The 25,771-nt window shown below is 40.4% G+C and overlaps 1 protein-coding gene across 5 annotated transcripts in view; it reads right to left on the reverse strand.

Moving 5' to 3' along the window:
- Positions 1-13,016: 13,016 nt before the first annotated feature.
- The window catches only part of GALC (galactosylceramidase), a 59,175-nt gene continuing 46,420 nt past the window's right edge, over positions 13,017-25,771 (reverse strand). For 2 of the 5 annotated variants that reach the window (XM_038407129.2, XM_043515992.1), the window contains exons 15-17: positions 21,236-21,399; positions 17,706-17,782; positions 13,017-13,465 (exon numbers count right to left, since the gene is read on the reverse strand). In XM_038407129.2, the coding sequence (XP_038263057.1) occupies positions 13,322-13,465; positions 17,706-17,782; positions 21,236-21,399 (385 nt within the window). In that variant the 3' untranslated portion in view covers positions 13,017-13,321. Of the gene's footprint in view, positions 13,466-17,705; positions 17,783-19,295; positions 19,509-21,207; positions 21,400-24,369; positions 25,244-25,771 lie in introns of those variants that run through there. The other 3 variants (XM_038407132.2, XM_043515991.1, XM_043515993.1) reach the window with 3 other exon arrangements.

Raw genomic sequence — 25,771 nt, forward strand, 5'->3', positions numbered from 1 at the left:
TTGAGTAAATGGGCAATACATATGTATTATGCTGATAATACTGTCCACAATAGATATTTTAAGCATTTAAGTATACATATTATAAAGCATTATTATAGTAGTTATATAGGCCATATTTGCCTATATTTTTGTTATAATCCTGTACATTTATGCTAAGTATACCATAACACCTTGCATTAGCTGAAGTAAACCTTGGCTTGAGTTGCTAGGAAAACTGTCAAGAGAGATGATGATTTCTTCATGGCAACAGGAAAGGAATTATCCACAGAAATATAGCAGGTGCCTTCATGGTCCTTATTACCCGGAATGCCTGGGTTCAGAACAAAAAATAAAAAAAAAGAAGTGTATCAGAAACAAAGTAGAAAGCGGATTAATTAAATCCGGTTTCAAAGACATATAAGTACCCTTTACTGCTATACAAGTAGGCTATAAAAGGATGGCTTTAGAGATGCAAATTCAGGGAGCACACCTTCTGCCTAAGGTGAATGTAACATTGCCACACAGGATTGCTCTTTGGACACTGGTATTGTAGAGAACCTTTTTCCTATATCATATTAATAAACCTGGACTGACATTGGTTATTTGGTCTCTTGAGTATATGTCATAAATGAAATACCGAACCAAAGTGCGGTCAAGCTGGCTAGATCGTTGGGCTCAATGGGTGATCAACGGCTTAATGTCTAGTTGCAGCAGGTACCAAGCAGATTGCCCCAAGGGTTAGTCCTAGGGCCGGTTTTGTTCAACATCTTCATTAGTAATCTGGATGATGGAATGGATAGCACCCTCAACAAGTTCATGGATGACACTAAACTGGGGGTAAGAGGTAGATACGTTGGAGGATAGGGATAGGGTCCAGAGTGACCTAGACAAATTGGAGGATTGGGCCAAAAGAAATCTGATGAGGGTCAACAAGGACAAGTGCACAGTCCTGCACTTGGGAAGGAAGAATCCCATGCACTGCTGCAGGCTGGGGACCAATTGGCTAAGCGGCAGTTCTGCAGAAAAGGACCTGAGGATTACAGTGGACAAGAAGCTGGATATGAGAGTCAACAGTGTGCCCTTGTTGCCAAGAAGGCTAATGGCATATTGGGCTGCATTAGTAGGAGCATTGCCAGCAGATCAAGGGAAGTGATCATTCCCCTCTGTTTGGCACTGGTGAGGCCACATCTGGAGTATTGCATCCAGTTTTGGTCCCCACACTACAAAAAGGATGTGAACAAATTGGAGAGAGTCCAGCAGAGGGCAACAAAAATGATTAAGGGGTTGGGGCACATGACTTATGATTAGGAGGCTGAGGGAACTGGACTTAGTTAGTCTTCAGAAGAGAAGAGTGAGGAGGGATTTGATAGCAGCCTTCAACTACCTGAAGGAGGGTTCCAAAGAGGATGGAGCTAGGCTGTTCTCAGTGGTGACAGATGACAGAACAAGGAGAAATGGTCTCAAGTTGCAGTGGGGTAGGTCTAGGCTGGATATTAGGAAAAACTTTTTCACTAGAAGGGTGGTGAAGCACTGGAGTGGGTTACCTCGGGAGATGGTGGAATCTCCATCCTCAGAGATTTTTAAGGCCTGGCTTGAGAAAGCCTTGGCTGAGATGATTTAGTTGGTGTTGGTCCTGCTTTGAGCAGGGGGTTAGACTAGATGACCTCCTGAGGTCCCTTCCAACCCTGATATTCTATGATTCAAGCAATCTGCCATACAATCAACAGAGGATGATCAGCAGAAGTTGTGCAACAGCACAGAGGATGAGACATGATCTCCTATGGTTTGGGATAGATACACCACTAGATGAGCTATCCTTGGTTTCTTATGCATTTGGATCTGACTTAAGTCTTTTCTATCAGTAGTTTCTAAAATTTTTAGGCCATTATTCTTTGTTAGTTATTTAGACCCTGATTCAAGAATGTACTTAAACATGTGCCTAAATGTAAGCACATTCACTTCAGTTGGACTATTTACACACTTAATTAGGGACATTGTTAAGTACCCTCCTCAACAGAGGCCCCAGCAGAAGTCATATTTTCCTCTAGGAGAAGGGTGGTCACAAAGGTTTCTTTAGAAGGGTTCTATTTAAAAGCTGCTTTCTTGAGTGCTTATTCTGCATAAACCCAATATAATCCTAGTTCTTCAATAAACAAGGAGTAATTGGGATGGTTCCATCTGCATCTTCATGGCAACATAGATACCATGGAACTACAGAAATAATTGATGAAGTTTCATGGTGACTGAAGTATCAGCAGGCAGAGAGAGAACAGATCCTTCACTATGGTCCTAGAACTGGGTGTGAGAAGACAGCTACATATTAATAAAGGTTATTTGATCCATTGTGCCAACAAAGTCCATTTCACCTGTGTTGGATGGGGAAGCATGATGCTTGAAGCCTGCTCTTCCATCTGGATAATGTAACCCAAGAACATTGTCGTGCCAGATCTGTATATGTGACACACTGGCAAGGCAATAAGAAGTGGACAGTTTTTTTTTTTACACTAAACGGGAGAGTCTCTGTCTGTGGAGATGCACAAAGTCATTCCCTCTTTTTGCTATCTCATTGCCCAAAACATTTGGTTCCATTACTCAAGATGGAGGGAGTGACATGGTAGGAGGTAAAAATTGTTTGATCAGGAAAGAGGGTGGGGTAACAGATGATCAGGCCCTAGGAGAAGAGATTTCCGAGGAAAAGTTAAGAGAGTCACATAACTTGGGCTAAGAGGTAAGGTGTCAAACATTTAAATTAGTATTAGTTACATTATGGTAGCACACACTGATACCAACAGAGAGCAGGGCCTCAGTGTGTGATAGGAACTGTAGAAAAGCAAAATAGAAATGGCCACTGCCCCAATGCTTACAATCTAAATAGACAAGACAGGCTCAGAAGTGAAATGAAGCGACTTGACCAACGTAACACAGCAGGTCAGTGGCAGAGCCAGGAATTGTAATGCTGGTAAGGAACAAGCTTCAGAGGAGAAGACAACAGGTTGTGCTGCAAAGAGAGCTATTGGGCTGGAGGGAGGTTACTGGTGGAGTTCCTCAATGACTGGACTTGGAACCCAATGACCTAGGCACAACAAGTAGGAATATACTAATGCAATTTGCTGACAGTACAAAGTTGGGAGGTATCATCAATGCAGAGGAGGATCCAAGTATTACACAGGAAGACCTGGATTTGCTTGAGGACAGGAGTAATAGAAATGGAAATTAAATGTAATAGTACAAAGTGCCACATCATGTACTAAGGGACTAACAACAAGAATTTCAGCTAGAAGCTGGGGGCTCATCAGTTAGAAGTGACAGAGGAGGAGAGAGACCTGGGTATGTGGGTTTATCGTTGGTTGTATCAGGCAGGGCATTTCATTTAGAGATAGAGAAGTATTCATGCCGTTGCACAAGGCATTGGAGAGACCCCATCTGGAACACTGTACAGTTTTGGTCACCCATGTTCAAGAAAAATGAATTCTTTCTGGAACAGGTGCAAAGAACTACTACTGGGATGATCAGGAGACTGGAGCACCTGTTTTATGAGAGAAGACTGGAAGAGCTTGGCTTGGTTAGTCTAGCAAAAAGAAGGCTGAGCAGGGCTTTGATTTCTCTCTATAAATACATCAGGGGAGGTAAATATGGGGGAGGGTGAATAGCTATTTAAGATAAAGGACAGCATTGGCACAAGAACAAATGGTTATAAACTAGTCATAAATAAATTTAGGCTGTAAATTAGGTTTCTAACCATCAAAGAGGTGAAGTTCTATAACAGCCTCCCAATAGGAATAGATGGGGCAAATAACCTAAAATAGTTTTAAGATGGGGCTTGATAAATTTATGAATGAGATTATATGATGGAATTGCCTGCCATGGTAGGGGACTGGCCTTGATGACCTATCAGGTCCTTTCCTGACCTATGGCCCAGTGTGGAACTAAAACCCGGGTCTCTCCCCAACTCCCAGCACTCTATCCACTAGCCTAACCCTTCACTGTTCTAAACACCAAAATGGAAGATAGTTTGTATGTTACAGAGATGTATAATGAGAAGCAATGGGAAGTAATTAAGATAGGGAGAACCGTAGGCTGAACTTTAGCAAAACATTCAGAGTAGCAAGACAAACTAAACTGGAGAATAATCCCTGATGGAAAGAGGTGGAAGCCTCATCAACATGGCACTTTTAAAACTAGATGAAGCAAGGCACTTGAAAATGGGAGGTGGATTGGATGATCTATCTTCTACTATTCGTTTTGTCCTGGAGTGAAGTCCATAGACCATGGACAAAAAGCATTTTAGACAAAGCATCAGTGGAGGAATGAAAGAAAATTCAAGTTGAGTCATTAGCCAGCAATATCAGACTGAATAGGAAATAGGCAGTTTGAGCCACAGCCATCGTGTGCCCCACTGCAGCTTTATAGATCTCACACTGAAGTATTAGCATTCACCTCGACTCAGCACAAAACCTGAATGATATCTCACTGTTTTACAGCTCTATGAACCCCGCCATTTATTGCTCCCACCATGAGAGCAATCACATTAGAGTAGAGTAGAGAATGGACATCCTTAATAGGATTTGCTGTCTGTCACTGCTGCATGCTCTTTTCAGACTGACTCAAATTATGATAATGTACTCTATAGTCAGACTCTGTGTGCCACAAAGCCTTTCATTTGAGAATCTTAAAACTGTTGATGTACTTTAAACCTCAACTCCAGCATATGAGGGATATTGAACATAAAGTGTTTTCCCTCCCCACCAAGCCTGCCACTGTCCGAGCATAGAAGACACTGGCCAAGATACAAATGCTGGGTGAGAGATGGTTTTCCCACCCAATTGGGACAGGAAGTCAATTTCAAAAAATGTCCACAAACAGAAAACCTCAAAAACAAACAAAAAACAAAACAAATCAGTTCTGATCGATCAAAATGTTTTTATTGATCATTTTGAAACTTTCAATTTGTTACTTTTAGTTTAATTTTCTAAACTAAAAAAATAAAAAAAGTTATAAATTTAAAACTGTTTTGAACCAAAAATCAAAACATTTAATTCCAAGAGAGTCAAAATGAGATGTTTTGACATTTTCAATACTCTTCCTATTTTTTTAGGAGGGTGGGAGGGGGACAATTTGTTGAAATTGACATATTTGGGGGGGCAGGGAGTTTCCGTTTTGAATAATCTGCCTTTACCAGTGGAAAAACTGTTTGTCAAAAAATTCCTGATCAGCTCTACACTAGAGTCTAACATGTTAAAATAAGACTTTCCAGGAGTGAAGTTGTCACATTTTGGGGTTAAACCCAGACCAGAGAGAGGTTATGTCATCACTTGTCCTATAACCCTGAGTGCCTTAAAATGCATCGTTGTTGTAACTCCCTTTCTGGACACTCCCAACTTGCATGCAAGCATGCACTGAGGGGCTGTGTGTCGAACAGCCCTGGTTCTACAGGGCTCCAGCAGCTTGCTCTTTACACCACAGCTGGTCTCCACCAGCTTTGCTTACTACTAGCTAAATGACCCCAACACACCCTCAGTCCTGAATTTCCCCAAATCATCTGTCCTGAAATGTCCATCCCTTTCCTGGAACATTCAGAGTAATAAGGTCCATTGCTCCTTTAAAGAGACAAAGCAGAGCAACTTAGTTGCTTTAACTGGAGTTAATAATCACTTCAAGTCCTACACAGTACTAGGTTGATTTAGAATAAAAGTAAAAAGTTTATTTAATCGAAGAGAGGTTTCAAGTGAGTTCAAGTATAAGGGATTCCAGAAACAGTTAGAAATAAAAGTGTGAAATGCTTTCTAGTGACTAAGACTTATGAAAACTACAGTCTTGGTTCAAGGTAAGATTTTTATCAGACCTCTTTCCAGAAAGATGGCTAATTGCCCCCTTGGTCAGGTTCTGCCACAGAGTCCAAAGTGCTCAGTTCTTTTGTCATTTTAAATGAAAGATCATTTGGGGTTCTTTGCACCTCTCTTTATAGTCCAGTGAACTTCTGAAATGCATCCTTCTCAAATTTAGTGCCCCCACTGTGAGGAATGGTACCATGGAGTCTGATGGACAAGGTTCCATGTTGGTTTCTTCCCCAGTGGTGCTTTCTACAATGCAAGCTGATCTCTTCCCTGCAACCTCCAGTATGCCAATGAATGACCAATTGTCTGCGATTGCACCTGGGTGGAGGCATCGGCCTTCCTTTGTATGGAAAAAACTGTTTACCTACTCCCCAGACTTGCCTGGTTCAAACATTTTAGTCTCATACGTCCTTCGGGTGTTTACCATACATACACCATGCAAGAATTAGTGATAAGTATATCATTGGTCTTCCAGTGATACCTTACATGACACCAATTAATACAGACTATTACATCAGTTCAACATACCCCAATTTTCTTATCAGGCCAGCTGAAACTCTCTGCTTCCAATGAGCCCCTTTCCCTCTAGCACTGGGATGGTTTTAGGGTCCCAGCAGTCCAGTGTTTGCAGCAGGCTTCTAAGAACCCACATGCCTTAGTTCTAATCCAAGCCAATGACTCACTGTACAACTCTGCACTGTAGTCCTATACCACATACCCTATACCCTGTAAAATGGGGATCCACACAGAGGAGCTGTGAATTAATCATGCAATCTAAGACACTAAAAAAGTTGGGGTGGGGGGCGTGAAGGGGAGGATAAGAGCTACTCATTTTTAAACATTTGGGCTGGTTTTTCCCTCCACTTTCTACAGTGGTGGTTAGCCCAGCTTTTGGGTGTACAATGGCAAATAGGGGGCAGTTTTATACACTGGCTTCAAAGTCATTCAGGTCCTCTTAAAAAATTTTAGTTTGGATCTTAATATTTACTCTGGGCAATTATTCCTGGTCTCCATTTACACATTGATTCTACAAACAAGAACATTACTATCAGGATGACATCAAAGCATGAATAATATAGAGCTTAAGAAATGGAAGGAGCATGTTGAGCAGCAAGCAAAATTTGCTGGATATTAATGTATTTGTCTGTATTACAGATATGTACAAGATGATTTTTGAAGCTTCCAACTCCACACACAAAGTGCATTCAAATTGACCATTGATAACTCATCTTTGTTATGGTGCCAAATAAGCATGTGTCACTTTATTTTTCAACTCTTAGCAAGTCAGGATATTAATTATAATGTATCATCATGCTTTTCAGTATGAACAAAATGTATTATATGGAGCTTTAAAAAAGCTTGCATCCCAGTCACTGGTAAATAAGGGGCTATTTTGTTATGCCTTACCAATCCTTGCAAGCCTTTTTAAAATATGGTAACTGTTTTCTTTCCAAAGCAGGTCCTGCGTCTGTGTTAATTCACGCTCAGGAAAGGTGCTGGATTGACAGCTCTACAGATTAATAGCCTGTTTAACCACAGGACAAATAGACCCAGGCAATGGAAGTGAGTATGTGTGCACACACATAGGCATGTGTAGCTTATCTCTGACCCGGAGGATTAGACCTAAAAGTAAGAGGATAAATTAGGCTTCTGGCATTATGTCCTTAGCCACCTTGAAGAGCAGCAATAACTGTTGAGGCCATTTTTGTGGTACTTACACCCCTTTAGGACCTGGACTGGAACTAAATATTTCATTCACATAGGCCTCTGAAAAGCCATCATATGGGAGAAAGTCACTCTTCACTAACCTGCAATAGATGTAATTTGCAAATCATAGTTGGGATACAAATTCTTGTGAAGTGCTCATAAGGCTTAGTGAATGCATACACAATAGCACCAAAACATCATCATCACACAGCAACATCAGCTCCAGCAAGCCAGCCAGTTTGAGGCAGTTGTATTTGGGTTCTGCTAACCCAGAAAAGAAATTAAAGATATAATCTGAGATAGACCACAGCTTCTCATTTGACTTTCTTCCAGGCTCCTCCTGTTTGTAGATTAATACAATGGATAGTTTAAAAGGAAAATATCAGCTAGAGATCTAGTAAATTTCAAAAGAGAGTTCAGGGTAGTTTCAGATACTCCACCTCCCTCTATTCTCCTGCCAATTTTTGTGGTTTAAAAGAAATGGAAAATGGAATTGCAAATGTTCTTCTTTACATGGCAACAGGGAGAAATCAGGGGAAACTGACAAGCATTTAGGATAACTGGCTTAAGTTCTCATAAGAAACAGTCTCCTTCTGTTAATCCAAAACATTTCCAATTGGTTTTGACATAAGAACATAAGAATGGCCATACTGGGTCAGACCAAAGGTCCATCTAGCCCAGTATCCTGTCTTCCGACAGCGGCCAGTACCAGGTGCTTCAAAGGGAAGGAACAGAACAGGTAATCATCAAGTGATCCAGTCCCTGTTGCCCATTCCCAGCTTCTGGCAAACTAGGGCCACCATCCCTGCCCATCTTGGCTAACAGCCATTGATGGACCTATTCTCCATGAATTTATCTAGTTTTTTTAAACCCTGTTATTGACTTGTCCTTCACAACATCAAATACAGAAAGCAACCTTGGTAGTTAAAAGTCTCTATGTTTTGATGGCATGAGGATGCCCGAAACAATGTCTGAAGAATCCTAGGAAGACCACCAAAGAATTGAAAAAAACACTGGTTGAGATTTTTCAAAGCAGATGTGCGCACACCTCCTAGACTACTTTGAAAATCCCAACAGTGGTTCGTAGTGACTGAACCAACACCAGTCTACATATCCTATAACCTACCAGACACTGGTTTGTTAGGCTAGGTGATACACCTATAATAGATTTATTCTGAGCCAACCTTTGCATTACTGAAGTTATTTATATCCTGTGACAGAAAATTCTGCTGCAGCTCAAGCAGCACCTTTGCCGTGATGATGGGGAATGTTCAGATATTTGAGGGCCTTTTATTTGCAAGAGCAAACATTGAAATTTAAGCTACCAGCCTAATGGCAAGTAGTGTAACATGGGCAGAAACAGCCCAGATAACATGGCTGTTAATGCCAGGAATTTCTGTTCTCCTTTAAAGTTGAAGTTTGAGGTTTTTAACCTAGTTTTTAAATTTGAATTGAAGGGAAGGTAAACGTCACTTTTAACCCTATAAAACCTGAGCCCTTTATAACTCGGCACCCCTCTGTAGATAAATGGGCCTGATCCTACAAGGTGGTCAACTGCCTGCGAAGCCAAAAGACATTTGAAGACACTCTGTACTTGGCAAGACCGAAAAAACTTCATATCCTTAGCTAAGTGCAAAGGCCTCAGAAACTGTATCCTTGCACTAGCTAAGGAAAAATACTGTTTAAAGAATATCACATCAGGCATCCAATGAAGTGAGCTGTATCTCACGAAAGCTTATGCTCAAATAAATTTGTTAGTCTCTAAGGTGCCACAAGTACTCCTTTTCTTTTTGCGAATACAGACTAACATGGCTGCTACTCTGACATCAGGAGTGTAAGCGCTAACCTATAGGGATCTTCTTGAGAGTTTTGTAAATCAAGACTGTTAAAAGTCATTCAAAGTTGCAGTAGCAAAATCTTCCAGACCAGTTAGCCTAATGACAAGCATCCTTATCAGGAATCACAAATGAAAGATTATCAATCCTCTCTCTGAAGGATACTAAGATGCATTTACAGAATGGCTCTGCACAAATGAAGGGTTTTTTAAAAGTGTTTTATTTGCTCATTTGGAATCATTAGTATTTATAATCAACCATGTAAATTTGTCCCTTACTGAAACACTTAATATCTTATCTGCTATTGCCAAGTGCATTACAGTCCATTCAAAGGGAATGGATTACAGATGTATAAGATGACTACACAACAAAACTTCAGTAAACATAGTATTCACAATAATTTCAAACATTTTAAATCCCTTATAACGTTAATTTTATAAGTTAACATAAAAACTACATTCTCAAAAATGTACAACACATTTATTCCATAATGCAAAAAACAGTAAAATTGGTTAATTAATTAGTGCAAAAAAGTAAAAACTTTACTGTAGTCTTTGGAATAATTGCATCATTAGTGCTGTTCTATCACCCATGCATAAACACCCTGCAGCTAATAGAGTTAGCAAGAATTGCTGCAGAAATATCCCATTAGAAACAGATATCTAGTTCTGCCAAATTTAAATTTCTTGTAACTTGTTCCTTTACAGACAGTCCTCAAATAGGTGTCCAACTTTAGGGACACACAAGTGGCCTGACTTTGGGAAGTGCTGAACATCTGCAGCTCCCACTGACACTCCTCTGGAAATCAGACAACTTATTTAAGTATCTAAATATAAAGTTAGGCACCTAAATCTAGGCTGCCCCAGTCTGAATATTGGACTAGACATTTTCTCTCATTTATCAAATAAAAACTAACTTGTTTACACCCCATGACAATAGTTAAAAATCACTTTAAAATTTATTGTTTTCAAGGTTAACTGAATGTATAAAGGCTTTTCCTAATAGTCACACAAAGTGTCAGTAATTGCTTAAGAAAATACATCCCACTCTAGCGATTAAGAATGGAACTCTGAGATAGCTTTCTCCAAACGCTATTTCCAAAATTATCCCGTCATCTTCAAACTGCAAAATACTTGTAATTACATTATACCTGTCTTAAGTGACCATTCAGAACAACCCGTTGCTTAATAGAGTTAGTTTTCTAATAAAAGTGGATCAGAACTGTGCTCAGTATGTTTAGAGATACTTTGGGACAGTCTCTTAAGACAGAAGATTGCCTCATAAATGTGTGCTTGCCCAGGTTTTAAGTGTGTTATCAACTCTGGAGTTAGATTCTTGTCTCACTGGATTTCCTCAGTTAAAACAGTGAAATATGGTAAGCATTAATCAATTAGGAGGTATGGAAAGTTTTCTTTCCTAGCATGACAAGATGACATCTCGCTGAACTACCAAGTTGAGCTAAGCAGAACATGAACAAAAAAAGGAAGAAAAATGCAGGAGTCTCCAGAACATAGAGTAGCAATATATGAGAGTCTCACTCTGTACTTTAAGACTCTCTTATACATTCAAGAATAAATTAATTCTGCAGCTGTTGCAGTGACTTGGAAAGCCAAGGAATGACAGCAAAATAGAGAAGGTTTTTTTCCCTCTGAGGATTTATAACATGTCATTATGCTTAATTTATTCTTTGTTTTAGGATAGAGTCCTGTATCATAAGTGGAAGATGCTTGACAAACCTTTTAGGAAAAGAAGCACATCTTTCACATATTAGCTACTTCGGAGTCCTGCCCTGACATGAATGGAAAAGTTTACAGTTACCAACATCCAATGAAAGATCATTTCTGCATGTCACAATGGGGTCTTTACTTATCAGACCATTCAGTAGCTGAGTGACAACTGTCTTGGGTGTCAATTCAAAAGGAAATCTGCTCATCTATAGTTCAAGAGATCATAACCATTTTATCTAAGCACCTCACCAAATTAAGAGACCCATCTTTCCCCTCCCTCCTGGAAAAGCCACCAAGATGGTGCACAGAAAGAAGTGGGGATATCAACAGCTGATTGTATTACAAAAACCTCACTTGCTACACGGTCATTAATAAGAGAAGTAGTTTAAAAATGAGGCACTTCCTAAATGGCCAGATCAACCATAAGCTGTGTTTGTACTCCAATGTACAGATTACAGCCTCAAAATATATATGTCTAAAGGCTGGTATTGCAGGTCTCATTTATAACTGGGAGAAGTAATTCAAATGCACTTGCAGTTGCATATTCCCTAGCTTCAGGCTACGGGCAGGGGGAAAAAAGGCAAACATCGTTCTATTGTAACAGAACTAAGCACTTTGTTGAAAGGGGAATTTGGGAATAGTAAACATGACCCTTTAGGACTCCTACAGTAACTCCTCACTTAAAGTCATCCTGGTAAATGTTGTTTCGTTATTACATTGCTGATCAATTAGAGAACATGCTCGTTTAAAGTTGTGCAGTTCTCTCTTATAACATCATTTGGCAACCGCCTGCTTTGTCCACTGCTTGCAGGAAGAGCAGCCCGTTGCAGCTAGCTGGTGGGGGCTTGGAACCAGGGTGGACCGGCAGCCCCCCATTCCCCTAAGTTCCCTGTGTGGCAGCTGCCCAGCAGGCTATCAATTGCCGGCAGTTCAGCTGTCCCTCCCCCTCACTGCCCTGTGCTGCTCCTGCCCTCTACCTTGGAGCTGCTCCCTGGAGCCTCCTGCTTGCTGTGCAGGGCTGGGGGGGGATGTGTGTGAGGGAACTAATGTCAGGGTGTCCCCCTCCCCCAGGCTCCTGCACCCCGGTTACCCCAATTCCATGAAGCGGGGCAGGACATGACAGGGCTCAGGACGGAGGGAGCTTCCTGGCTGCAGCTTCTGTCATAACTTGCTGATCTACTTAAAAAGGCAATGTACTTAGAGTAGGGTCAGCATACTTAAAGGGGCAATGCACGTCTCTCTCTCTCTCTCTCTCTCTCTCTCTCTCTCTCTCACACACACACACACACACACACACACACAGGGTGTATCTCTCTGCCATGCTGTCTCCCCTCCCTCCATTTGTGCTGCCTTGTAGAGTGTGAGGCTACATTAACAACAATGCGTTAAACCTTGAGTACTCAGCTGATTGATATTTCATCATTTAGCAGTAAGGCATTCCCTGGGAAATATCCTACCCTCTGATGACCCCACCTCAATCAAGCTTCACAATCATCACTGCTGTGTACCAGTATTAAATAGTTTGTTTAAAACTTATACTGTGTGTGTGTGTGTGTGTGTGTGTGTGTGTGTGTGTGTGTGTGTGTGTGCGCGCGTATATATATATATAAAATAAAATAAAATATAGTCTTTTGTCTGGTGAAAAAAATTTCCCTGGAACCTAGCCCCCCACCCCCCCCATTTACATTAATTCTTACAGGGAAATTGGATTCACTTAACATCGTTTCGCTTAAAGTCACATTTTTCAGCAACATAACTACAACGTTAAATGAGGAGTTACTGTATGTTCACTAAATTTAGGTGTTTAATTCTTTAGTTGGAGGGTGAAAGGAAAGAACACCAGAGCCAGGTAAGTGTTAAAACTGAAGCTTCTGAAGTCCTCTACATACTGCATGTTAATTTCTTAAAAAGGCTCACAAGTGAACTGAGGCATTGATTCCAAATATTCAAGAGGGTTTCAATCCATGGCTCCTGTCTGCCATCTCTAACTTAAACAAAACTTATCTCTAGAAATTAAAGGGCAAAATCCTAGGGAATCCTTTTGATTAAGTCACAGGCATGCATACACCTACCTACTCAAGTAAATTTCTAACAAATGGTAATAAATAAAGGAGGAATTTAGAACCCCGGCCAACAGATCAACCACAAAATAGTATTTACGAGTTTTCTCCAAAGTTTGAACTGGCTCAGATTCAAAGTAGTAATAAAATAACTGGCTTGTCCTAGTATGCCAGCAACCTCAGCTGGCCTCAACGTGAAAATTGTCAAACTGCGCGAATTCAAAGGAGCGTGTTCCAATAGCCACCCAGCCATGACTTGTCTCAGATATGGTGACGTTCTCCCAGAGAGGATAACCATTGAGCAATCCTGAGGCCAAAGAACCCTGTCCAAAGAAAGGGAAGAAAGGTTAGCAAATCCAGTGATCAGTTTAACACACTTGACCTGTCATTAGGGGTAAATGAGATTGGGAAAGTCAACAAGATGTTGCAGGTACTTGTGAAAACATTAGTCCTTTATAGTGCTTCAAGCACAGTTCTCTACTGAAAAGCAGCTAAAATACTACATCATAGTGTTACGTTTATCAGCTCAGTTAACTCCAAATCATATACGTTTATAGTATGCATGTAGAGATGCATTTCCCCTAAGCTCCAACCCTGTGAACTCAACCTAGAATTTGAGAGTTAAACTGGGTTTTTCCCTTATTTCTGGTGACCTAAGAGTTTCAACAGGCAAAATCTGCCATTAGACTCCCCTGAGCAACCCCTATTGTCTTCAGTGGATTTGCATGGATGGAACTAACTGGAATGCCAGACACAAGGAGGAATAGAATCCAGCTCACTTTCTCAGAGCTGTTAGCTCTCCAAGGTTAACAGAAATCAAAAGCTCTGCTACTTAAGCGTAGTTAGAACTGTATGAACTCATGATAGTAACTAAAATACATTTTTACTGCTTTTGAGTATGATGGTGCCATTAATGCAAAGTAACTTTCAGTGTGGAATCATTTTAAGTAGCAATATTACTATCAGCCACTATTTTCCACTAGATGGCAGTAACAAATAAAAATACACACTAATTATCAGAGTTTACACTTTCTAAGGGCAGCTATAACCGAAGGCAAGAGCTGCAGAGGGAACATTTAACAGAAGGAAAGAGTGGTCCAGCAGGGATTATCCTCTTTGGCCACCATTAGAATTCTTTAGAGGGAGCGCCATTTTTTCTACCATCACATCAAATAGGGGGTTGCCTGGGAATATTTATCAATTACAGTAACATGTCCTAGAAGTAGTTTCAAAATGATACTGGCAACCTTCTCTCTATCACCCCCGTATCTGCGTACCTCACAAATAGCATATTTTTACCCTCAACATCCCTGTGAGGTAGGTTTCGTTATCCCCATTTTACAGAGGTGGACTGGGGCATGAAGATTAAGACTCTTGTTTGAGGTCACACAGTCTGTGGATGAGTGGAAACTGAACCCAAATCACTCCAGTTCTAGTTCACTGCCTTAACCCCAAAATAATCCCTTCTTCTCCAACTCTAAAAAGATTAAGATGAACCAAGAACACTCACAAAGCAATGTGCCAGTCTTACAGCAAACATGCTGGCATGTGGGAAACTAGGGGCATAGACTTAGTGTGCAATTTTAAAAAAGGTTTATCTGAATTGAAGCCCATGTTTAACTGGTCTCAGACCAAGTGCGATGGCAAAGTTTACACAAGGGCACTGAATCTGGTTTTAGAAATTCCACAGAAAAGCATGTGACATCTGCTTTTTAGTTACATGAGTCAACACCACACAAAGCTGGCTAGATATGAATATTTAAGGAGCTGCTGACAGCGGTCCTGGAGGTGATGGAGAAGTGCTGCCAAGTTGTGGCTAGAGATGGTATGCTATGTAAAATAGTAACATTCTTAATAGCAAGGCAAAAAAAGACAACATATTTAATAAATATTTCTGCTCCACACCCAAAAAAAAATGTGACTATGTACTCTTATTATATGAGGAGGATGTACTTTCCAGTCTATTTGTAACCGAGGAGGATGTTGGACAATATCCACTAAGGATAAACATTTTAAAAATCAGCCGGCCTGCATAATTAGCCCAAAAGTCCTAAGAGAGATCTCTGACCCACTGATGTTAAATTTGTTTAATAAGTCATGGCAAAGCAGGGAAATTCCACTGCGAAAAACTGCGAAAGTGCTAATGTGCCAATATTCAAAAAGTGAGAGTGAGATGACCTGGGTAACTATAGGCCAGCAAACCTTGGTCATCACTTGGTAAACTGAGCCTGTAGAAACAAAATACATTTTAATACAGCCACATGCAAAATTATATATCTGGGAACTAGGAATGCAGGTCATACCTACAGAATTGGGAACTGTACCCTGGAAAGCCGTGACTCTAAAAAGAATCTAGGGGGTCATAGTGGACAAACAATTCAACATGAGCTCCCACTGTGATGCTGTGGCTAAAAGAGCTATGGTGATCCTTGGATGTATAAACGGGGGAGTAGCAAACAGGTGTAGGGAGGCAATTTTAGCTCTGCATATGGCATTGGTGAGACAGACACTAGAACACTGCATCCAGTTTAACTGTCCATGTTTTAAAAAGGATGCTGAAAAATTGGAGGGGGTGCAGAAAAGAGCCACAAAAGTTATTTGAAGGCTGGAGAAAAATATGTTAGAATGAGAGACTGAAAGAGCTCAGTTTGTTTAACTTATCAAGAAGACTGAGAACTTGTCTATATGGTCAGTTAGTGTTCAGTAAGCTGAGGTGTAAATCTACAGCTCACTGTGCACTACCAGTCTGTGTGAAACCTGCTGCCATACACTGACTGAAAGTTCACTAGGTAACTTTTAGTGCATAGGATATTCCTGGGGGAATTCTGCACCCCTGCACATGCGCAGAATTCAAGTCTCCCACAGATTCCGCTTTCCTCCACCCCAGAAAATAGATTCTGCTGGGGAGGAACTGCAATTATACCTTTTGCCCATGAGGATCTGCTGTGGAGCCAGAAGAGAGGGCAGCTGTAAAGAGGGAGGGGGAAGAGGCTGCGTTCCTCACAGCACCCTGCCCACAGAGGCAGATAAAGAGACATGGGACATTGGGGTGGACAGACAGAAAGGGGCATACAGGGCTGCTGAAGGGGTCACAGGAGCTAGTGGGGTGACAGCACTGAGCTAGGGGCTGAATGGGAGTGGGGGTGCAGGGATACAGGGGAGAGGGGGAGTGTCTGAGTGGGGGTGAAGGGACACATGAGGAAAGGGAGGAGGGGGGGACAGGAACACATCAGGACAGGAGCAGGTATGTTTGAATGAATGGGAGAGTCTATGGGTCAGCAAGGGTCTGCATAGGGGAGGCTCCCCAACTCCCTAACAATCCCTCCTCTTGCCCCCAAACCTGTTCCATACTTCTCATACCCACTTAACAACTCTCCAGGTTCACTCCCAGGCTCCTTCCCAGCAATCACTTCCCTCTCCCTCAGCACCTCCATTACTCCTGATTCCTGCAAACCTTTGCACGGCTTCCAGGGGTGCAGGACATACATCTCTGTATTGTAGTTTAAATGAATTACTACTCAAAGTTCTGTATTAACTTGCCTAGTAAGGAATCTATTTGTCAAAAAACATTTCCTGACTCTTTTGTCGTCTTTATTGTTCAACATACTTACTGACAGGTAATTTGAAATAAATTACCAAAATAATTGCGCTGAATTTTTTGATGCACAATTCCCTCAGGGATAAAAGGAGCAGGGCCCAACGTAACAGATAGTGTGCAGCACACTGAAGCACTGTAGATCTGCACCCCAGTTTGCCACACACTAATTTACCATATTGAATACTCTGAGAGTTACTTAATTGCAGTGGATAAGTATCTTCACCCGAAGAATATACTAACTATTAAAGGCTCATCAATTGAGTGGAGAAAGTCATATAAGAACCACTGGCAGAAAGCTGAAGCCAGACAAATTCACATTAGGCAGAATTTTTAAAAACAACAAAAAACAGAGCGATTAGTCATTGGAACAAACTACCAAGGGAAGTGGTGGAGTCTGCATCTGTTGATGTCTTCAAGTCAAGCCTAGAGGCCCCTCTGTAAAATATGCTTTAGTCAAACACAAGTTATTAGGTACGATACAGGGGTACTGGGTAAAATATAAAGGCCTGTGGTATACAGCAGGGCAGACTAGATCACCTAGTGGAATACGGGATTGCCAAAAAGCAAAACAAAATTACTTTAACTCCACTAAGACTTTATGCAAAGCATGGTCTAAGGGGTGTTACAGCTCATTCCTGGGAACTAAAAACTGCAGAGTTTAATCCCCATGTTCCAACATCTCCCTCTGTGGTATTGCACTGATCATTTCACCCATTTGTGCCTCAACCTTCTACAAAACAGGATTAACACTTCACTACGGTGTTGTGAGGATTCATGTTTGTAAAGCTCTTTGAAGAAGATGTAACACATGAAGTATTATCATTACTTTAACTATTGCTAACTGATGCAATCACCAATTGCTACTGGACAGTCAATATCCCAGGGTGCCTGTGTACTGTATTTTAAGGTGATCTATGTAAAGAATATTTTGGTTAATTCTTGTGGCTTTCAATTTACATCCTTACCCTGAGGATTAGAGTGAGCGTGTGCCATGCTCTTGCTCGTACACCAGACATTCCTTTCATCAGAACTTCCTTTCCAGCTGAAACACATACACGATATTAGTGGATAACAAACAATTCCAAATTCCATAGGTATATTGTAATAAAGACCTTTCTTTTCTTGGCTTGATAATTAGCACCTGGTTTTCAGAGGTGTTGAGAACTGGCAACTTCTACTCAAGTGTGGGGGAAGGAGAGACTCCAAATCCCTGGGGAAAAAAAAGTCAGGCCCTTAACAGAACAAATCAAGCCATCGTATTAAGCTAGCCAGACCATTTGTCCTTCCATTGTTTCATCCAAAACAACAATAGCAAGTGTTGAGGACACAGCAGTTGTCTCTGTTGACTTTAAGTCAGTTGAGTTAACCCAGGATATGGACTCTTTCATTGGTAGGATTTTGACCCAAGTTAACAGTAAAGTTAAAAAAACAACTACAAAAAAGTTCTGTCAGCAATATGGTCATTCCACTGAAGTAAAAGAGCAATCTCAGTGCAGTTCTTTGTTTATGTACTTAGTATATCCCAAAATCGGGTTTAATACATTCTTAAACAAAAACTGTCATGCCAGTATGGGTTTAAGCTTTTGATTTGATCAGATGAGCAGGAAAGGTATGATCAGAACTTTGATAGGAGACAAGACAGTCAAGTGCTACAGAAAATAGTGTTAGCGATTCCATAGATAGCACATACGTTCAGTTCTGACTCACAGGAAAGAAGGCTAAGTGATAAAATACTCTTTTGCTGGAAGTATCTTCTAAGTGAGAAATAAAACTGATGGCCTGTCTACTTGTGATTCATTAAAGTAGTGATTATTTTCCCCTGGAGTAGGGATGTTAAACCTAATGACCTTTCTAAGTTCCAGTTTCAACCACATATTGTCTACCAAAATTCTCCTTGTTTCAGCTGGATAAATTCTTCTCAACATCCTAGCAAACTGATAGATTGAGAAGTGCTGCTGTACACTACTTACATTCTCATACCACATCCACCATCCTGTTATCTAAGCACCTGCATGGATGTCATCTTGACTAAGGCATCCTACATCAATTAATTTCAATTATTCTAAGCATACAGCACAGGCTGATTATAGTAATCAGTAAAAGAAGCCATGTACTTGTCCAGGAGACTGCAAGCATTATCTGCAAGAAGGATACAACTCATTACAGGATAATAGTATGTGTGGCACCTTAGAGACTAACAAATTTATTAGATCATAAGCTTTCGTGAGTTACAGCTCACTTCATCGGATGCATAGAATGGAACATATAGTGTGTGTGAGTGAGACAGAGAGAGAGATACACATACAAATAAGGTGGAAGTTACCATACAAACTGTGAGAGGCTAATTAGTTAAGATAAGCCATTATCAGTAGGAGAAAAAAAACTTTTGTAGTGATAATCAAGATGGCCCATTTAGACAGTTGACAAGAAGGTGTGAGGATACTTAAGGAAAGGAGTACTTGTGGCACCTTAGAGACTAACAAATTTATTTTTGTGAATACAGACTAACACGGCTGCTACTCTGAAACTTAAGGAAATAGATTCAATATGTGTAATGACCCAGCCACTCCCAGTCTCTATTCAAACCCAAATTAATGATATCTAGTTTGCATATTAATCCAAGCTCAGCAGTTTCTCGTTGGTATCTGTTTGGGTTTGTAATGCAAGTGCCATCTATGAAATTAAGCATCCTGCATTTTCTCTAGCTTTTTCGTCTATTTAAACCTATTTCAGACTTAGATATAACCAAGCGTCAGCTCTTTAAAAGGTTTCAGAGTAACAGCCATGTTAGTCTGTATTCACAAAAAGAAAAGGAGTACTTGTGGCACCTTAGAGACTAACAAATTTATTTGAGCATAAGCTTTCGTGAGCTTACCCATAACTATTTCACATTTGGGGACAATGTATACCTTCAAATCACCGGCACTGCAATGGGTACCCGCATGGCCCACAGTATGCCAACATTTTTATGGCTGACTTAGAACAACACTTCCTCAGCTCTCGTCCCCTAATGCCCCTACTCTACTTGCACTACATTGATGACATCATCATCATCTGGACCCATGGAAAAGAAGCCCTTGAGGAATTCCACCATGATTTCAACAATTTCCATCCCACCATCAACCTCAGCCTGGACCAGTCCACACAAGAGATCCACTTCCTGGACACTACGGAGCTAATAAGCGATGGTCACATAAACAATACCCTATATCGGAAACCTACTGACCGCTATTCCTACCTACATGCCTCCAGCTTTCATCCAGATCATACCACTCGATCCATTGTCTACAGCCAAGCTCTACGATATAATCGCATTTGCTCCAACCCCTCAGACAGAGACAAATACTTACAAGATCTCTATCATGCATTCTTACAACTACAATACCCACCTGCTGAAGTGAAGAAACAGATTGACAGATCCAGAAGAGTACCCAGAAGTCACCTACTACAGGACAGGCCCAACAAAGAAAATAACAGAACGCCACTAGCCATCAACTTCAGCCCTCAACTAAAACCTCTCCAATGCATCATCAAGGATCTACAACCTATCCTGAAGGACGACCCATCACTCTCACAGATCTTGGGAGACAGGCCAGTCCTTGCTTACAGACAGCCCCCCAACATGAAGCAAATACTCACCAGCAACCACACACCACACAACAGAACCACTAACCCAGGAACATATCCTTGCAACAAAGCCCGTTGCCAACTGTGTCCACATATCTATTCAGGGGACACCATCATAGGGCCTAATCACATCAGCCACACTATCAGAGGCTCATTCACCTGCACGTCTACCAATGTGATATATGCCATCATGTGCCAGCAATGCCCCTCTGCCATGTACATTGGTCAAACTTGACAGTCTCTACGTAAAAGAATAAATGGACACAAATCAGACATCAAGAATTATAGCATTCAAAAACCAGTCGGAGAACACTTCAATCTCTCTGGTCACTCGATTACAGACCTGAGAGTGGCTATCCTTCAAAAAAAAAAAAAACTTCAGAAACAGACTCCAATGAGAGACTGCTGAATTGGAATTAATTTGCAAACTGGATACAATTAACTTAGGCTTGAATAGAGACTGGGAATGGATGAGTCATTACACAAAGTAAACTATTTCCCCATGTTATTTCTCCCCCCCACCCCACTCCCCACTGTTCCTCAGACGTTCTTGTTAACTGCTAGAAATGGTCCACCTTGATTATCACCATAAAAGGTTTTCCTCCTTCCATCCCCCCTTCCTGCTGGTAATAGCTCATCTTAAGTGATCACTCTCCTTACAGTGTGTATGATAAAACCCATTGTTTCATGTTCTCTGTGTGTGTATATAAATCTCCCCACTGTATTTTCCACCAAATGCATCTGATGAAGTGAGCTGTAGCTCACGAAAGCTTATGCTCAAATAAATTTGTTAGTCTCTAAGGTGCCACAAGTACTCCTTTTCTCTTTAAAAGGGTGTGTGTGTGTGTGTTAATAATGAGTTACTTACAAAGATCACCAGTGACCCGGTAGGTGCCATCTGCAAACACCCAGAAGAAGAGTCCTTTGCTACGTCGAACATATATCCCACCATTGTTTACTCTTCCTGCAATGAACACACCACCGCTGACCGGGCGCTCTATGTACACATCACAAGTTATTGTCACATTTACCCTGCAAGAGAAAGTTAACACTGAATAAAGAAATGAGCATAAGGATAGTAAGGAAGCATCTTTAAGTCTTCTCTGTATAGTTTGACATCCATTTCGAACACACACATTGGAGGAATAAGTATTTTTAATATGAAGATTCAGTTCTGCAATTGCTATCATCAATGGAAGCTGCACACCTTTGGCAAATCCCATCAAATCTCTCAAACCTTAGTCTAGAGGAATGATATCAATCCCAATATTTCAGGTCTTATGGTCACTAAAAAAAATGAAAGATTAACCTCTATTTCTACAGAGCTTTTCATATAAGCCACGTATAAGGAGACCAAAGTTCAACTCCCGACAAACTCACTGTCTGATCGAGGTAAGTCGCATCAACTCCCTGTGTCTCAGTTTCCCTATCTGTGAAATGGGTATCATGACACTTACCCACTTGTGCAAAACACTAAGATTTATGGATAAAAGCACTATGGGAATTAAGCACTTCACCATTGTGATCACCTAGTCTGAGCTGTGTAACATAGGCCATAGAACTTCTCCCCAAAATTCCTACAGCATTTCTTTTAGAAAAACATCTTACCTTGATTTAAAGATAGTCAGTGATGGAGAATCCACCACGACTCTTGGTAAATTCTTCCAAAGGTTAATTATCATCACTATTAAAAATATAAGCTTTATTTCTGGTCTGAACTTGTCTAGCTTTAACTTCCAGCCATTGGTTCATGTTATACCTTTTCCCTGCTAGACTGAAGAGCCCATTATTAAATATTTGTTCCTGATGTAGATACTTACAGACTAATCAAGTCATCCCTTAACCTCTCTCTTTATTAAGCTAAGTAGATTGAGTTATTTGAGTCTATCACTACAAGTCATGTTTTCTAATCCTATACTCATTCTTGTGGCTCTTCTCTGATCCTCTCCAATTTATCAATAATCTTCTTGAATTGTGGGCACCAGAACTCGCCACAGTATTCCAGGGTGACATCCTGGTGTATTACAAAGCAGAGTATTTTCCTGCAGTTATTATAAGGATAAGCAGCTTACAGTGCAAATTGCACCTTTACACAGTACCAAGATACTTTCTGGCTCATATAAAAAAAACAAAAACCTCAAAAGGTTTGAAAACCCAATATGTCTAAAACCTGAAGTGCCTTAAGATAAATGACATTAACAGAGATAGTGCCTCAAGGCCACACATTCAGTAAACTTCCACTATTTCAGTGTCTTGTTAGCGTACGCCTCACCCCTCGAGTCAGTTGATAAATACATCTGAAGGAATATCTGTTTCTTTTATCTCCTCCTACTGGAAGGATATGTCTGATGCTTGGATCTTTTGTAACACTGTTAAAGGATGGATAAGTTTCTCAGTTATACAGTTACTCAATAGATACAGGATTCAAAAAACAGCACTTATAAATACTTCAGCAAAAAGCCAATAGTAACGAGAAACTGGAAGTGCAAACCCACAGTACAAAAGCACCAAGCCGAGACCCTTTTCTCATGTCATCAGTTAGACTGCATGCAAAAAGCAAGGAGGAAACACTGATCTATCCAAAGATATTGCCACGGACCATGGATCACAATGGTCCACAATGGTCAAATAGAGAATGCTGCTGGGAAGCAGGGAATTAGGAAGCACTCCAGGAACAGCCACCAACGCAAAAATCAGTTAGTGACTTGGAAGTAGAACTGTGATAGATCTACTGATGGCTGTAACTAAATCCCCCACTCTATGGTCAAGATGAGGTTACGGGGTGATTCAACACTCCACCTCATCATTTCATCAGCAAGGGATGAGGACAGAGAATATCATAGAATCAAAGAATATCAGGGTTGCAAGGGACCTCAGGAGGTCATCTAGTCCAACCCCCTGCTCAAAGTAGAACCAATCCCCAATTTTTGCCCGGATCCCTAAATGGCCCCCTCAAGGATTGAACTCACAACCCTGGGTTTAGCAGGTCAATGCTCAAACCACTGAGCTATCCCTCCCCCAAGAAAGGACAAATACCTCAACAAGGCTAAGGCTAGACGAACTGGGAATGAAACAAGCAAATCAAAGGGGCACTAATTAGATGCAACAGGTATGTAAAAACTAGTGATTATCAGGCAAATATTCAATTGCTCAGAAAACACACAAGAATATGAGGTTGCTAATCTGTAAATACCTTCATTTTCAGTTTAAAATTTAAAAAAATCCAGGGTTTTACAAAAAAAAGCCTTATTTTTCCCCCCAAATTTCACCCTACTTTTGTATCATTCAAATATAAAAAAAAACAAACTTGTTTTATTAGGAAAATACAATACATTGCATGAGATATATGTATTACAATAATACATTAGTCGGTGTATATATGCAAAGCTGCATGTCGAAGTAAGGTTATGTATTTGTCTAGAAGATACACACAACAAACAAACAGGCACACATGCAAGCTCTGAAGTGCATGCACATCTGAACATACTGACGAGTCTCATGCCCACCATGTACACATTTCAAGCTGTTAGCAGATAATGGTGTAAAGATTTGACTCATGGGAAGACAATGAAAATCTGAATCAGAATATATGTTTCAGAACAATAGGAAGTGCACTGAAGGACTTCACACAAGACAAGTATCAGGGGGTAGCCGTATTAGTCTGTAGCCACAAAGACGATCTTTTTGGACATTCTATAACAGATTTAAAAGTAGCTATACTTGAACAAAAAAAAGTCAGAAACAGACTTCAAAGAGAAACGACAAAACTAAAATTCATTTGCAAATTTAACACCATTAATTTGGACTTGAATAGGGACTGGGAGTAGCTGGCTCATTATAAAACCAGCTTTGCCACTCCTGGAATTGACACCTCCTCATCTATTATTGGGAATGGACTACATCCACCCTGATTGAATTGGCTCTGTCAACACTGGTTCTCCACTTGTGAGGTAACTCCCTTTTCTTCATGTGTCATTACATAATGCCTGCATCTGTAATTTTCTCTCCATGTGTCTGAAGAAGTGGGTTTTTTTACCCACGAAAGCTTATGCCCAAATAAATCTGTTAGACTTTAAGGTGTCACTGGACTCTTTGTTTTTCACATAAGACAGCGGGTATTTATAAATATTTTAAAATATTGGGCCCAATTATTAAATGTAAATATTTATAGGCTGGAAATGAAAAGTTTTATTTGGGGACTAGAGATATATTATTTTCTTAAACTCAGAGATGGCATTGTGCTTTGAGTTCTGTTTTAGTTCAGCAACAAACTACACTGCATTCCCCTCAAAGTATTATCTACTGAATACTTCCCCATCCTTCTGTCTGCCAAAATGAATCCTGATATTTGCCCGGAAAAATGAATAATAGTTTCTTGCACCCAATTTTCAGCTGCTTTTGTCCTTGTAGTAACAAACACCAATAAATTCCTGGGAAAAATTAAGTAAAATAAAAATGAAAACGAAGGGTCCTACTAATCCAAGAGGGAAGAACAACAACATGGAATAGGTACATTTTTGACAATACTATGGGATAAAGAGATACTGACAAACTCAACCAGAGAACTCAAAATTCCGCTATTATTTTCCACACCACCCAACCTTTGCACAACTTTGATTTTGCATCCCCTCTTTTCTCCAATTAGTCATCGTATGTAAGTCAACAGACCTCTAATGCAAGTGTAGAGTCTCACTGATGTTTCCCAGTTTATCAGGTTACTAATGTGCTTTGACTAATCTCACTGACGCATCCACAGCCATCTTTACCTAGAATGCAGTATTCCATGTGCTGTATAGATCAAGTCAGTGCAATTTTTGGGACTGGCCAGAAGATGGCACCACAAGACCAATGTAACCAAATTAACTCTTTCAAATTTCTGTAATATCAAACATTTGCATTGACATTACAGATCACAGCCAAGCTTGACCCAAAGCTTTTGCATCTTCAAGTCACCTTACACTGTTCGCCATTTGTACAACAGATCTTAAGCGGAATCATTCAGCATGGTTACAAATATGTGGACAGATATTTGCACTGGATTAACAAAAATCTGACTTCTACCTTAAAATTAGACTTGTGTTTACAAGCTGCCACTAATTTGGCCTAGAATTTTTTCACTATTCCAGATCAAAATCTCTCAATACTTGACATTCAAAAAGACAGATGTGTACACTCAATCTATCCCAAGTGTGGATTAGTCTAGATACAAATTAACTTTGGAATGAATAGCCTTGGAAGGATGAAATTTTTTGTAAGTAAAAGGTCAGTAAACATTGATTTCACCATGCACACACAGGGCAGTGAAAAATATTTCCATTAACAATCGAAATTAACAGATAGGCAAAGAAAAAAATGCTGCTTGAAAATTTTTTTTAAGAGTTTAAGGATATTTACTTTGTATATT

The sequence above is a fragment of the Dermochelys coriacea genome, chromosome 6, assembly GCF_009764565.3.
Source record: "Dermochelys coriacea isolate rDerCor1 chromosome 6, rDerCor1.pri.v4, whole genome shotgun sequence".
NCBI classification, from domain to species: Eukaryota; Metazoa; Chordata; order Testudines; family Dermochelyidae; genus Dermochelys; species Dermochelys coriacea.